This window comes from Microcaecilia unicolor, chromosome 9, assembly GCF_901765095.1.
Source record: "Microcaecilia unicolor chromosome 9, aMicUni1.1, whole genome shotgun sequence".
NCBI classification, from domain to species: Eukaryota; Metazoa; Chordata; class Amphibia; order Gymnophiona; family Siphonopidae; genus Microcaecilia; species Microcaecilia unicolor.
In genome coordinates this window covers 221,745,849-221,760,657 of record NC_044039.1, presented here as the reverse complement: position 1 = coordinate 221,760,657, position 14,809 = coordinate 221,745,849, and the positions used below count along the sequence as shown (strand labels likewise).

The 14,809-nt window shown below is 43.7% G+C and overlaps 1 protein-coding gene across 2 annotated transcripts in view; it reads right to left on the bottom strand.

Moving 5' to 3' along the window:
- Positions 1-13,231, bottom strand: part of LOC115477678 — a 30,041-nt gene extending 16,810 nt beyond the window's left edge. For both annotated transcript variants that reach the window (XM_030214714.1, XM_030214715.1), the window contains exons 1-4: positions 13,162-13,231; positions 8,558-8,734; positions 8,161-8,266; positions 7,259-7,387 (exon numbers count right to left, since the gene is read on the bottom strand). In XM_030214714.1, coding sequence (XP_030070574.1) covers positions 7,259-7,387; positions 8,161-8,266; positions 8,558-8,734; positions 13,162-13,223 — 474 coding nt within the window. In that variant the 5' untranslated portion in view covers positions 13,224-13,231. The remainder of the gene's footprint in view (positions 1-7,258; positions 7,388-8,160; positions 8,267-8,557; positions 8,735-13,161) is intronic.
- Between the last annotated feature and the right edge of the window lie 1,578 nt (positions 13,232-14,809).

Here is a 14,809-nt window from a genome sequence, read left to right as displayed (position 1 = left end):
GCTATCACATCACTTTACTCGATAAAGTAGGAGAAAAAGAAGATCCTTGAGGGACACCAGTCATCGCCAACCATTTATCAGAAAAAAAAAATACCATACATCTTAATCGTGCAAGACCTCATAGTGAAAACACCCCTGAACCAGTTCAAAACATCAACCGTTATACCAATGCCATTCAATATATTTAACAGTAAACTATGGTCCAATATAATCATAAGTACATACAGTGGTGGAAATAAGTATTTGATCCCTTGCTGATTTTGTAAGTTTGCCCACTGACAAAGACATGAGCAGCCCATAATTGAAGGGTAGGTTATTGGTAACAGTGAGAGATAGCACATCACAAATTAAATCCGGAAAATCACATTGTGGAAAGTATATGAATTTATTTGCATTCTGCAGAGGGAAATAAGTATTTGATGCCCCACCAACCAGTAAGAGATCTGGCCCCTACAGACCAGGTAGATGCTCCAAATCAACTCGTTACCTGCATGACAGACAGCTGTCGGCAATGGTCACCTGTATGAAAGACACCTGTCCACAGACTCAGTGAATCAGTCAGACTCTAACCTCTACAAAATGGCCAAGAGCAAGGAGCTGTCTAAGGATGTCAGGGACAAGATCATACACCTGCACAAGGCTGGAATGGGCTACAAAACCATCAGTAAGACGCTGGGCGAGAAGGAGACAACTGTTGGTGCCATAGTAAGAAAATGGAAGAAGTACAAAATGACTGTCAATCGACAAAGATCTGGGGCTCCACGCAAAATCTCACCTCGTGGGGTATCCTTGATCATGAGGAAGGTTAGAAATCAGCCTACAACTACAAGGGGGGAACTTGTCAATGATCTCAAGGCAGCTGGGACCACTGTCACCACGAAAACCATTGGTAACACATTACGACATAACGGATTGCAATCCTGCAGTGCCCGCAAGGTCCCCCTGCTCCGGAAGGCACATGTGACGGCCCGTCTGAAGTTTGCCAGTGAACACCTGGATGATGCCGAGAGTGATTGGGAGAAGGTGCTGTGGTCAGATGAGACAAAAATTGAGCTCTTTGGCATGAACTCAACTCGCCGTGTTTGGAGGAAGAGAAATGCTGCCTATGACCCAAAGAACACCGTCCCCACTGTCAAGCATGGAGGTGGAAATGTTATGTTTTGGGGGTGTTTCTCTGCTAAGGGCACAGGACTACTTCACCGCATCAATGGGAGAATGGATGGGGCCATGTACCGTACAATTCTGAGTGACAACCTCCTTCCCTCCGCCAGGGCCTTAAAAATGGGTCGTGGCTGGGTCTTCCAGCACGACAATGACCCAAAACATACAGCCAAGGCAAAAAAGGAGTGGCTCAGGAAGAAGCACATTAGGGTCATGGAGTGGCCTAGCCAGTCACCAGACCTTAATCCCATTGAAAACTTATGGAGGGAGCTGAAGCTGCGAGTTGCCAAGCGACAGCCCAGAACTCTTAATGATTTAGAGATGATCTGCAAAGAGGAGTGGACCAAAATTCCTCCTGACATGTGTGCAAACCTCATCATCAACTACAGAAGACGTCTGACCGCTGTGCTTGCCAACAAGGGTTTTGCCACCAAGTATTAGGTCTTGTTTGCCAGAGGGATTAAATACTTATTTCCCTCTGCAGAATGCAAATAAATTCATATACTTTCCACAATGTGATTTTCCGGATTTAATTTGTGATGTGCTATCTCTCACTGTTACCAATAACCTACCCTTCAATTATGGGCTGCTCATGTCTTTGTCAGTGGGCAAACTTACAAAATCAGCAAGGGATCAAATACTTATTTCCACCACTGTAAGTAATACCACACTGGGAAAAAACCAAGGGTCCATTGAGCCCAGCATCCTGTCCACGACAGCGGCCAATCCAGGCCAAGGGCACCTGACAAGCTTCCCAAACGTACAAACATTCTATACATGTTATTCCTGGAATTGTGGATTTTTCCCCAAGTCCATTTAGTAGCGGTTTATGGGCTTGTCCTTTAGGAAACCGTCCAACCCCTTTTTAAACTCTGCTAAGCTAACCGCCTCGCCACTTTCTCTGGGAACGAATTCCAGAGTTTAATTATACGTTGGGTGAAGAAAAATTTTCTCCGATTTGTTTTAAATTTACTACACTGTAGTTTCATCGCATGCCCCCTAGTCCTAGTATTTTTGGAAAGTGTGAACAGACGCTTCACATCCACTAGTTCCACTCCACTCATTTTATATACCTCTATCATGTCTCCCCTCAGCTGTCTCTTCTCCAAGCTGAAAAGCCCTAGCCTCCTTAGTCTTTCTTCAAAGGGAAGTCGTCCCATCAAAAGCACTAGAGAGGTCAAACTCGGCAGTAAGTCTGACCTCAGCCATAAGAGCACTCAGAACAGTTTCAGTACTAAAGTTAGCACGGAAACTTGACTGCAAACTATGTAAAAATTCAAAGTTCTCTAAATAGGCAGTCAGCTGTGAAGGGACGACAGCTTCCATAAGTTTCGCCACTGGCCTATAATTGGTTACCAGTGACCGAGGCTCCCTCTTGTTCCTCAGAACAGGTGTAAGAATGATACTTCCTAAGGAGGCTGGAAAAGAACCCAAGGACAGAGAATCTGTAATCCATTCAAACATCTGAGGAACATCTGTCAATTTTTTATTTTGTTTTAATGACATATAGCCAAACAACAAAAGCAACATTGCCCCATCAACAGGGAGATGACAAGTATTAAATTTGCCACAAGATCATTGGAAAGTGAACAAATATCCTGCATGACCCCACCCCTGCCCCTCCAGAGTTGGACATTTGTCCAAACAATGTGCTTTTGACAATTTGTTAATTAATTGGTTCAACTCTGTCCATCTGGCAGGGTGAAAACTGTAAAACCAAACAAAAAAAGAGGTCCAATACTTCCAAGAGGGAGAAAAACAAACAAGGGTGGAAGAACAGCAAATCCAATGAGACCAGTCCAAATGACACAGTAGTAAGAGCACCAAAATAAAGTTTATTGGGACCCTACACGGTCCGCGTTTCGGCTCAAAAAGCCTTCATCAGGGGTCTAAAAACATTTAGAAACATAAACATAATAAGTTTCTCATATAGATTGTACCACGTATATAGATCAATGAACATAAAATACAAAATATAAAAAAAAACTGTTTCAAAATATACAAATCAATCATAATACAGATAAAAATCATAAAGTTTGACAGGACATGTAGTAAAGTAAAAAATGTATTACTATATTATAAAATACAATATATACGCACACACTCATTGGGTGAAAATTGTTCCAAATCTTGTCAGATAGAATTGCAGCTCTATCATTAGGAAACAGCTATGCTGGCTGCTCGGTTATTTTATCCTTAAATTGTAATCTAATAGTAGAAATTTTACTCCTAAGGTAGTAAAGTAAGGTCGAGACTTTATCTATCTCAAACAAGTTGTTAACCACCAAAATAAGTTTTATATTGCATTGGCAACATAATTTCGTATCAGTTTTTCAAAGTCATTCTTTTTTACTTCTTATAATAACGATTGTGCATATTTGCATCCGAGTTTGTTAGAACCAGATTTATACTTTTTCCTCTCAAATATGTTTAGATTTTAGTAGTTCAGTGTTAAACCATTTATCCCTTTTACGTATAGATTGTCATGCAAGCTTCAAACCAATACTGGTGTAGACGGAATATAAGAAATGGATAAAGAATCCAATACAGATTTGATGACAGTATTCCAATCTTCTAGACCAGTTAGCAAATTAGGATTTTCTGAATAATAAGTGTCAACTTAATTCCAATCAGTTTTTCCCCTTGAAGAGTACTGAATTCTATCCTCAATATGACGTGGAGGGGCATTTTCAATATGACATCCAAGTCTGGTTTTGGATGTTTTGCACAAAATGTCCAAAATCCAAATAAGAAAGATTATTTTTGAAAAAGAAAAACGTCTATCTTTTTTTTTTTTTTTTTTAATACTGTTTTTGGACAAGGTTTTATGATTTGGACATTTTGTTTTTTTGGTTCATTTTCGTAAAAAAAAGTAGAGGAGTGTGGTAGCCGTGTTAGTCCACTCTTAAGGTTATTAATAGAAATCAAACCAAATAAAACCTGGAAAAGAAAATAAGATGATACCTTTTTTATTGGACATAACTTAATACATTTCTTGATTAGCTTTCGAAGGTTGCCCTTCTTCATCAGATCAGAAATGAGGGACTGTTATATACACTGTCAGCTAGCACATTTGCTTATTTCCGATCTGATGAAGAAGGGCAACCTTCGAAAGCTAATCAAGAAATGTATTAAGTTATGTCCAATAAAAAAGGTATCATCTTATTTTCTTTTCCAGGTTTTATTTGGTTTGATTTCTATTGATAACACGTAAAAAAAAACCCGAATATGTGCAAAACGTAGAGATTCCTGCCATTGGGATGTAGGAGCAGCCAGCACTTTTAGTAGACTGGTCCCCCAGACATCCCAGGAGAGCAATGGGACACCCTAGAGGGCACTTCTATGCATTTCATGAGAACGTACATCTCACCTTTGCTCCCTTCTCTTGTCCCCTGAGCCCTCCAAAATCCACCCCAAACCCACTGTCCCCCACTATATACCACTACAAATAGCCCTCACGGGTGAAGGGGGCACCTATATGTATGTGGGTACAGTAGGGCTTCGGTGACTTTGGGAGGGGTCACAGATTGCACCACAAGTGTGACAGGTAGCGGGAGATAGGGACCTGTGTCCCCCACTGTGCACTGCACTACTCCAGGGACCTGCCTACTGCTCTAATAGACATGGCTAACATCTGCAGTTGTCAGAGACTGGCAAGTCATATTTTTATGCATATTTTGGGGGGGTGGAAGGGGGTCACCCCTGATTCCCTCCAGTGGTCATCTGGTCATTTAGGGCACCTTTTAATCTTTTAACACTTTTACTGATGACCCACGAAAATGAGTACAACCAACAATCTAGGTATACAAGAAGGCAAATTGTGGATTTGTATTCATAACACAGATAGGATAATATAGGCCCCCCTTAGCCTATTGCTTTACAGTTCAACAGCCCTTGATGTCACATCCCTTGAAAATGATACATTAAGAAAAGTAGTATCAAGAAAAACGATATTAAACTGAGCGAATACAAATTCTAACAGTTAAGTGTATTATTTCTAGGGCACCTCTTTATGCCTTATTCATTCTAAATAACGCAAACAAAAATCCCTCAGTCTTTGTTTTAGTCCTGGACAATTTTGTTTTGTTCCATTATGGCTGTAAAACGTCCAAGTGTTAGGTTTTATGCCACTCTTTCGAAAATGAGCCCCATTGCTTCTTAGCATTATGAGAGCCAACCCATTTCCAACAAGTAATGATCGGACCACAAATGTGATCGCAAGATCTCCTCCATCATTCTCTTCCCATCATCATCATTAGGTTTTATAGAACTTTCATGGACAAATCCACTGAAAGTGATTCATACATGTAAAACGTTTAATCCAGGTCCCCTCTCCTTTCTTCCCTCCACCCACCATGAGATGTTCAGGCCTTGCCTCCCTTCCTCTGGGGCAGTGATATGGGCCTTCTTCAGCAGCTACAGAAAACACTTAAGGCCCCATTGCCAGCCACCAGGTATCCATACATTCTTAACGCCTGCAGGCTTCCACCTCTTCCAAAACAAGAGAGCTGGCAGGGCTTCTACAGCTGCCGACTGCTGTGCCATTTCAACAGAGGAAGGGAGGTAAGGCCTGAACACATTGCGTGGGGGGGGGGAGGAGGGAGTGAAGGAAGTGTTGTAAATAGCCCCCCGATTACCTGAGAACCTATACAAAAATAGGACTCACAAAATCAGATTTATTTGTTGCATTTGTACCCCACATTTTCCCACCTATTTGCAGGCTCAATGTGGCTTACTTAGTACCGTCTGAGGCGCTTGCCTAGTCAGTTGATAACAGATGCAAGATTATATAGTGATCGTATGAGGTATAAGTGGAGGGTCGGAAGGGATGAAGATTGCGTGTTGTCCAGTACGATTATAGTCTTGCTATGTTGATAGATTGATGAACCAAGGCTTAATTAAGTAATTTATTGTTCAAAAATCATCCTTGCAAGAATGGATGTGTGTCTCTGACTCTCTAAACTGCGAGCCACACACACAACTTCTATAAGATTCCACAGATTTTATAGTTACATTTAAGTGTCTACCTCTAAGTTTTTCTCATTGGCCGATGGTCACCTGCCTGTCTGCTAGTGTTCTGCGTAACAGCAGCTGGGACTTCTCACTCTCTTCCCCCCCTAACTTCTCCCTCCCTTTTGCTTTCTTTGTTCATAGTTCTCTGCTATCTCACAGATGTCCATTTCCCGCCTTCTGGCCTTGGGCTATCACAACCTCTCCCTTCATGGCCTCATACAACAGTTTATCTCAGCCTGCAGACTTATATGGTCTGTGCCGGGGCTGGTGGTGGGAGGCGGGGCTGGTGGTTGGGAGGTGGGGAGAATGCTGGGCAGACTTATACGGTCTGTGCCGGAGCTGGTGGTGGGAGGCGGGGCTGGTGGTTGGGAGGCGGGGATAGTGCTGGGCAGACTTGTACGGTCTGTGCCAGAGCCGGTGGTGGGAGGCAGGGCTGGTGGTTGGGAGGAGGGGATAGTGCTGGGCAGACTTACACGGTCTGTGCCCTGAAAAGGACAGGTACAAATCAAGGTAAGGTATACACAAAAAGTAGCACATATGAGTTTATCTTGTTAGGCAGACTGGATGGACCGTGCAGGTCTTTTTCTGCCGTCATCTACTATGTTACTATGTAACTGAAGCTTTTCCCCTGTCTCAGTATATTTTACAAGCCCCCTCCCTGTTCCTGCTTCTTACAGAAAAAAAACACAAGTCCTTTGTGTAATAATTCAAACAGTTATAATTTACTTCTCTCTGTTACAAAAGAGCTAGTCAGAGCCTGAACTTATACATTTACACCTATGTTTTATGGAAACGCAATATATTTATTTCCGACAGAAGGAATGAGACAGATGCTGGAGACCAAGGGGAAAGGAAGAAGGGAAAGAGATGCTGGACACCATGTGTGTGTGTTGAGTACCAGATACCCTTGGACTGACTCTGCTCATATTTACAAACAGGAATTTTATATCACGTGCTTCCCCCCCCCCCATTCCCCCTCCTCACTGAAAAGTTGGTAATCCCCTCGCCCACCACATACACTCAGTAATGTGACCAGCGAATGACATTTCCCACTGGTCAGCAGGCTAAGAGTGGACACACTGACCTCTGCTGGCAGCTCCACAGGTTTGAGGACAGCGATACTGCTCTCAGACAGGAGAGGGGACTGCAGACGCTCCAGGGAAAGACACTTCCAGGCTGGGGTACTACTGCTGAACCGCCTTCCTTTTATCACCTGTGGAACAACCAGAGACATCTCACCGACAGCAGCTGAGACCACCCAAAAGATACTCTGCTCTGACTCAGGACAGCTGCATAAGGCAGCACTGCTTCCCCCCTCTATTCCCCCTCCCCCCCCCCACAATGTGCATTCATATTAGTAGATAGGACCAGTCAGTAATACGCATCTGAGCAATGGCAGACTACAGCAGACAGCCAAGAAACCTACAGTTACCCCTGCTAGGCAGCCTTCCACCTCCCCTGTTATTCCCATGAATATGTCAAAGCCCTGCTGCTTCTCCAGGGTGTCCCATAGGTTGAGTTTTCTCAGCTCCCCCTTTCGAGAGCCGACACAAGTGTCCCCTGGATCTGTGCATGGATGACGTCTGCTGAGACAGGTAGCCCAGGCCAGTTGCCAGGAGCACAACATAAACCCTGTCCACAGTTCTGCCAGCTTCCAGTGCTGGAATATGGACGACATGGACCCCAGAGTAAAGCGCCCTCAGCAGAAGGCAAGCACCACACAGTTTGTCCAAGCCACAGTGCCAGATTTGGGGGTGGGGTGGGGATATCTGTGGGCAAGTGGGTCTGAGGATTTATTATCTGTGGTATGATATAGGTGGGGACAGGGCAGCAGGAGAGGGTATATGACAATCTCCAGCCTGCAAGCTGCCAGTTCAGAACTTGTATCATGAGTGTATTTAATAAAGGCCCAGATTAACTGATATTTCACTGGAAAGCCTGACAATGCCTGGAACAGTTATGCCCAGCTCTGTAAGCCTGAATTACCTGCCCTTTCACAGTGAGGAGAAGTTTAGCCGAAGTCCCACTGTCTCTCCGATTTGGAGATGTCATGAACGTGTCCAGCATCCAATCTCCTTCCCACACCAGGGATCTGCAGGGACAAACAGAGGTAGGTCTAGGGTGGGAAAGTGGCTTGCTCCATCCATTACTGCCTCCTCACTCAAACACATTCACAGAAGCCGGAGGGTGCAGACATTAGCCCACATGAAGTCCTGCACAGAGGTACCGAGCTTTGTTAAAGCTGCTCTGCCATCACAGACTCACAGCAGCCTCCCCCCCCCCCCCCCCCCCGAAATTTCCACATCACGTACAGAAGGTGGAATCTTTAAGTGCAGTAAAGACTGAGCCTTCCTGGAGGTCAGCCTAGCCCTGTACAAGTCACCTGGCGTTGGGCGACAGCTCCCCGATCCTGTGCAGCTTCGACTCAGCAGACAGCAGCACCTCAGCAGTGATGGTCGTCTCGTGAGAGTAGAAACTCCAGTCCCCTAAGCCGAAGATCACCAGCTGTTTCGGGAGCGGCTGCGGCAAGGGTGCCTGGAAGCACATACCACGGCTTCTCCTGCAGCGGGTGGCAGAGGGTCAGGAAACTGGTCTGTGTAACTGGGAAAGCACATAGTGATAATGGTACTGCATAAGCTCAACACCCCCCTACAGATGAGGTATTACCAGAGGGACAATCCTGTTTAATCTGCCAATCACTGCAGATGGGTCATTTGGCCTTTATCTGCCATCATGTTTCTATGTATCTGTAGAAGGAACTCAAGGAGGAGCACTTCAGGAGCCCTGGATTCCTTCCTGAATACATACATTTGAATGTAGTTAAGGCTAATAACCAATGGAAGGGCAGCTTTAAAAATGCTCAATGACATCAGAATGTGCTGCGAGATCGCTGAAGTTTCACGTGAGCCGGTGGGGGGGGGGGGGTCCCTGGGCCCTCTGGCTGTACCACAAATGATCATGAGATTGTATGAACAGGAAGCCAGACAAGCTAAGAAAAGGGAAATGGGACTTGATATACCGCCTTTCTGAGGTTTTTGCAACTACATTCAAAGCGGTTTACATATATTCAGGTACTTATTTTGTACCAGGGGCAATGGAGGGTTAAGTGACTTGCCCAGAGTCACAAGGAGCTGCAGTGGGAATCAAACTCAGTTCCTCAGGATCAAAGTCCACTGCACTAACCACTAGGCTACTGAAAACAAGCTTTTCCTCCAAAGGAAACCTAAAACCCACCATTTGACTTGGAAAATACACCCACATTTACATATTAAATTTGTGTGGCGTTAAACTTGCCTTTATTTTGTAAACAGCTTTGGTGTTTCCCAGTAAACAGCAATTTAGAAAATCAATAAATTCAACTAAAATGAAACCAAAGCAGCAGGGTCTGGGTGTTTCTACAATCTGCTGTGTCGAGACTGATATACGAAATTGACAACATTGTGTTTGTCTTTCATAATCTAAACCTGAGGTCTAAGTTCTCTGCTCATTTACATATGTGATGTTTGTTTTTTTTTTTTACCTCCATTTACAATAGAACGAGAACTGTTTTATCCGATCAAGCCAGACCCCATTATTTACTGTACGAAATCCTTAAGATTAGACTAAGAGAAAATCAGAGAATGTAGAAATATTAAAGTCAAAATCGTGCACACCTAACAAGTTTGGGATTTTTAATGCTCAAGGTGGCTTAACAGTTTTACAAATATATAGGAAAAATAAGTCCCTTCCACAAAAAGCTTAGAGTTTGTACCTTGGGCAACTGGAACGAAAGCTACTGCCCAAGGTCACGGAAGAAGTTGGATCCAAACCGCGTTCTCTTCAGTCCATTGCCTAATTGTTCTTTTATTTTATTTTTAATTTTTAATTTTTATATCCAGCTTTATATCCAAAGTGCGTTACAATAAAAACATTCATAAAATCGTTACAATCAAATAATACAGTATTAAGTATGATTAAGAAGTAATACAAACTCCAGGGAGACCTAATGAAATAGATCCAAGATCATTCTTCAATAAAAGTTTTCATACCCTCAAATTATTACTTTAAAAGGAGTGAAGCCTGTGAAAACTGGAATTACTTTAGTACATAAGTACATAAGTAGTGCCATACTGGGAAAGACCAAAGGTCCATCTAGCCCAGCATCCTGTCACCGACAGTGGCCAATCCAGGTCAAGGGCACCTGGCACACTCCCCAAACGTAAAAACATTCCAGACAAGTTATACCTAAAAATGCGGAATTTTTCCAAGTCCATTTAATAGTGGTCTATGGACTTGTCCTTTAGGAATCTATCTAACCCCTTTTTAAACTTTAATCAGTGGGATTTGAATTAGAGACTTAAGTATATGTATTGTTAAATAACTTCTGGTTTTTAAAAAAGAAAGAATGTAATTAGATGTATTATTTCTAACTAATATTGGACAATAAGTATGTTTTCAATTAAATGATTTGATAATACACCATATTGGCCTTGAAGAAGCCAACCAGATGATCAATGTGGAATAATGAATTAGACGAGTAATATCTGGGGATAATCAGGTTAATACCACGGGGTTTTTTTCTGTTTACTGTTTAATTGATCTCCTTATCTTGTGTCACTCTCCCTATTTAGTGGTCTAAGGAAGAGAATAGAATTACCTGACTGAAATAATTCCTACATATTACTTTCTCTGTATTTCCAGCAAGTTGTTTTATCGCTTGTAAAAATGTAAATGGTTATAAATAAAAAATTTGTAAAAAAAAGTTTTCATACAAAAAATGTATATGTTCTAAAATATTTCTTAAATTGCTGTTACTGCTGGTTAGAGCAGCAGGCTGAGAACAAGGCCGCTGGGGTTCAAATCCCACTGCTGCTCCTTGTGATCTTGGGAAAATCACTTAACCCTGCATTGCCTCAGGAAAAAGCTTACAGTGCTTCCCAAACTCGGTCCTGGAGGCACCCCTGCCAGTCCGGTTTTCAGGATACCCACAATGAATATTAATGAGAGAGATTTGCGCAGTGCATGCAAATCTCTATCTCATGAATATTCATTGTGGGTATCCTGAAAACCTGACTGGCTGGGGTGCCTCCAGGACTGGGTTGGGGAATCTCTGGCTTATACTGTAAGCCAGGGGTTCCCAAAACCTGTGCTGGGGAGACCCCAGTCAGTCAGGTTTTCAGGATACCCACAATGAATATTCATGAGATAAGCTCAAAGTCAGGAACCTCCACTCCATGTGACAACTACTACTACTACTACTACTACTATTTAGCATTTCTATAGCGCTACAAGGCATACGCAGCACTGCACAAACATAGAAGAAAGACAGTCCCTGCTCAAAGAGCTTACAATCTAATAGACAAAAAATAAATAAAGTAAGCAAATCAAATCAATTAATGTGAACGGGAAGGAAGAGAGGAGGGTAGGTGGAGGCGAGTGGTTACAAGTGGTTACGAGTCAAAAGCAATGTTAAAGAGGTGGGCTTTCAGTCTAGATTTAAAGGTGGCCAAGGATGGGGCAAGACTTAGGAGCTCAGGAAGTTTATTCCAGGCGTAGGGTGCAGCGAGACAGAAGGCGCGAAGTCTGGAGTTGGCAGTAGTGGAGAAGGGAACAGATAAGAAGGATTTATCCATGCAGCGGAGTGCACGGGAAGGGGTGTAGGGAAGGACGAGTGTGGAGAGGTACTGGGGAGCAGCAGAGTGAATACATTTATAGGTTAGTAGAAGAAGTTTGAACAGGATGCAAAAACGGATAGGGAGCCAGTGAAGGGTCTTGAGGAGAGGGGTAGTATGAGTAAAGCGACCCTGGCGGAAGATGAGACGGGCAGCAGAGTTTTGAACCGACTGGAGAGGGGAGAGGTGACTAAGTGGGAGGCCAGCAAGAAGCAGATTGCAGTAGTCTAAACGAGAGGTGACAAGGGTGTGGATGAGGGTTTTGGTAGAGTGCTCGGAAAGAAAGGGGCGGATTTTACGGATGTTGTAAAGAAAGAAACGACAGGTCTTGGCGGTCTGCTGGATATGAGCAGAGAAGGAGAGAGAAGAGTCAAAGATGACCCCAAGGTTTCGAGCTGAGGAGACAGGGAGAATGAGAGAGCCATCAACAGAAACAGAAAACGGGGGTGGGGTGGGGGGGGGAGAGACAAGGTAATTAATGCAATCATTAGACCACTCTCCAGAGATCTGGCACCTCCCTTCCCCCCTGTGTTTAACATTTTGAAAAGTAGTGCGATTAAAACTTGGTTTCATTTAAAGGGATGTTTAGGATCAGACCCAGTGACTTATATGAGCCTGCAAATAGGTGGGAAAATGTGGGGTATAAATGAAATAAATACTCTCTCTGCTGTTTTTGTAGGAGGATAAACAGAGAAGCCAGGTTACCCAGTTCCAGTCTGGAGATTTTACACATTCCTGGCTTTGAATTTACCTTCTAAAGTCTTGTGGGATTTGTAGTTCCTGTTTTTGCCCGTTGAACTGTACTGAAAATCCGATAATACACCCGATGGAGGGGAGTCAGAAAATAAATCCAGGACTAGCCAAAAACCTCCAGCCTACAAATGGGTAAAGCCATCTCTCTAGGTCTCCTTTTCTTTCTCTCTAACTCCTGGAAAGCACTTTGGGTTCAGCAGAGGGACGGTGTAAAAGCCAGATCTTCCCGATCTGTAAAATGTATGTAACCGACTGGGCAAAGAAAAAGTGAACTTTTGAAGGTTTTGTAATGGGATCCGTCTTTTACCTTCAGCACAGCTTCTACTTGCAATGTGAAATGGGCCACAAATCACGATTCCACCCAGGATTAATTAGGAGCATAAGAACAAGGTAACCTGCTAAGAGGGAGGATCGGGGTGCAACACGTCACACCAGAGCTTCCAGGGCAGGTGGGGGGGGGGGGGGGCTGGAGTTAGGAGAACCGGAGGAGGGGGACACATCAAGGGCACCTGTGTGGTGAGAGCTCAGAGGGGCTGGAGGAAATTGAAGGGACTAGATTAGCATCAGCTCCCCGGGGACTCACCTGATGAGCTGTCGGGGAGGATCCAGTAAAGACCAGAGCGCGTAAAATTCTACTGGAGCCATAGAGTAGATGAGCGATACAACAGGGGAGGCGCGGGGGAAGTATGATAAACTGCAAGCCCCGCCCCGATGCACGTGATCTTCCTCCTTGCAGTGCCCTAGCTCTGACACTGGGTGATGCTGTGGTTCCTTCTTGGAGGAGTAGCCTAGTGGTTAGTGCAGTGGACTTTGAGCCTGGGGAACTGGGTTCAATTCCCACTGCAGCTCTTTGTGACTCTGGGCAAGTCACTTAACCCTCCATTGCCCCTGGTACAAAATAAGTAGCTGAATATACGTAAACCGCTTTGAATGTAGTTGCAAAAACCTCAGGTGGTATTATCAAGTCCCATTTCCTGCAGTGCCCTGTTCTTGACACTGGGTGATGCTGTGAGGTTCCTTCCTGCAGTGCCCTGTCCCTGACACAGTGATACTGTGAGCCTCTTCTCCCCCAATGCCTTTCTGAGCCAATCTGCAGATACTCTGGTATACCAAGTGGATGTTGGGGCCAACCAGCGAAGGCAGCTTGGTGCATTACAGAAATGGCTCTTAAAATGGACCAGATTGGTCTGTTTTGAACCTGAAGAGGGTGAATAAAAGTCTCTCCTGCAGTCTTGGATGTTTAAAGCAAGCATGGGGTGGAGGGAATTATTAGTTTTAATTCCAAAAGTATATATATAAAGAGAACGCAATAAACAGTGGAAAGGAGACAGAGCTCCATTGGCAACAATTATTATTGTCAGAATTGCAAGGTATGAAGCAGAAATACAAAGACACTGAGGAGGTTGTACACTGGCAGGTGTCTTCCTACAGAAAGCTAAATATTTATTTTATTTAGATTTTGCTCACACCTTTTTCAGTAGTAGCTCAAGGTGAGTTACATTCAGGTACATTGAGTATTTCTCTGTCCCAGGAGGGCTCACAATCTAAGTTTGTACCTGAGGCAATGGAGGGTTAAGTGACTTGCCCAAGATCACAAGGAGCAGCAGTGGGATTTGAACTAGCCACCTTGGGATTACAAAACCAGTGCTCTAACTACTAGGCCACAGAATGAGAACATAGTCCCCCTCCCCTTATGCACATCCATCTGGAACTCATTCAACCAAAAGACTCTTACAAACATTTTGAAAGGCTTAGGGCCAATATCTTGCCCCTTGAAGCCCTGTCCAGCAAAGATAAAAGGGCCATTGTACGACCTCACCTTGAGAATTCCGTTCAATTCTGGTCACCGTATCTCAAAAAAGATACAGTGGAATTAGAAAAGGTTCAAAGAAGAGCGACCAAAGTGATAAAGGGGATGGAATTCCTCCCGTATGAAAAAAAAGCTAAAGAGGTTAGAGATCTCCACCTTGTAAAAGAGACAGCTGAGGGGGGATTTGATTGAGGTCTATGAAAATCCTGAGTGGAGTAGAAGGGTAAAAGTGAATTGATTTTTCACTCTTTCAAAATGTACAAAGACCACCGGGCACTCAATACAATTTAATGGAAATACTTTTAAAACAAATAGGAGGAAATATTTTTTTACTCAAAGAATAGTTAAGTTCCGGAACTCACTGCCAGAGGATGAAGTAACAGTGATTAGTGTATCTTGGTTTAAAAAAGACTTGGACAAG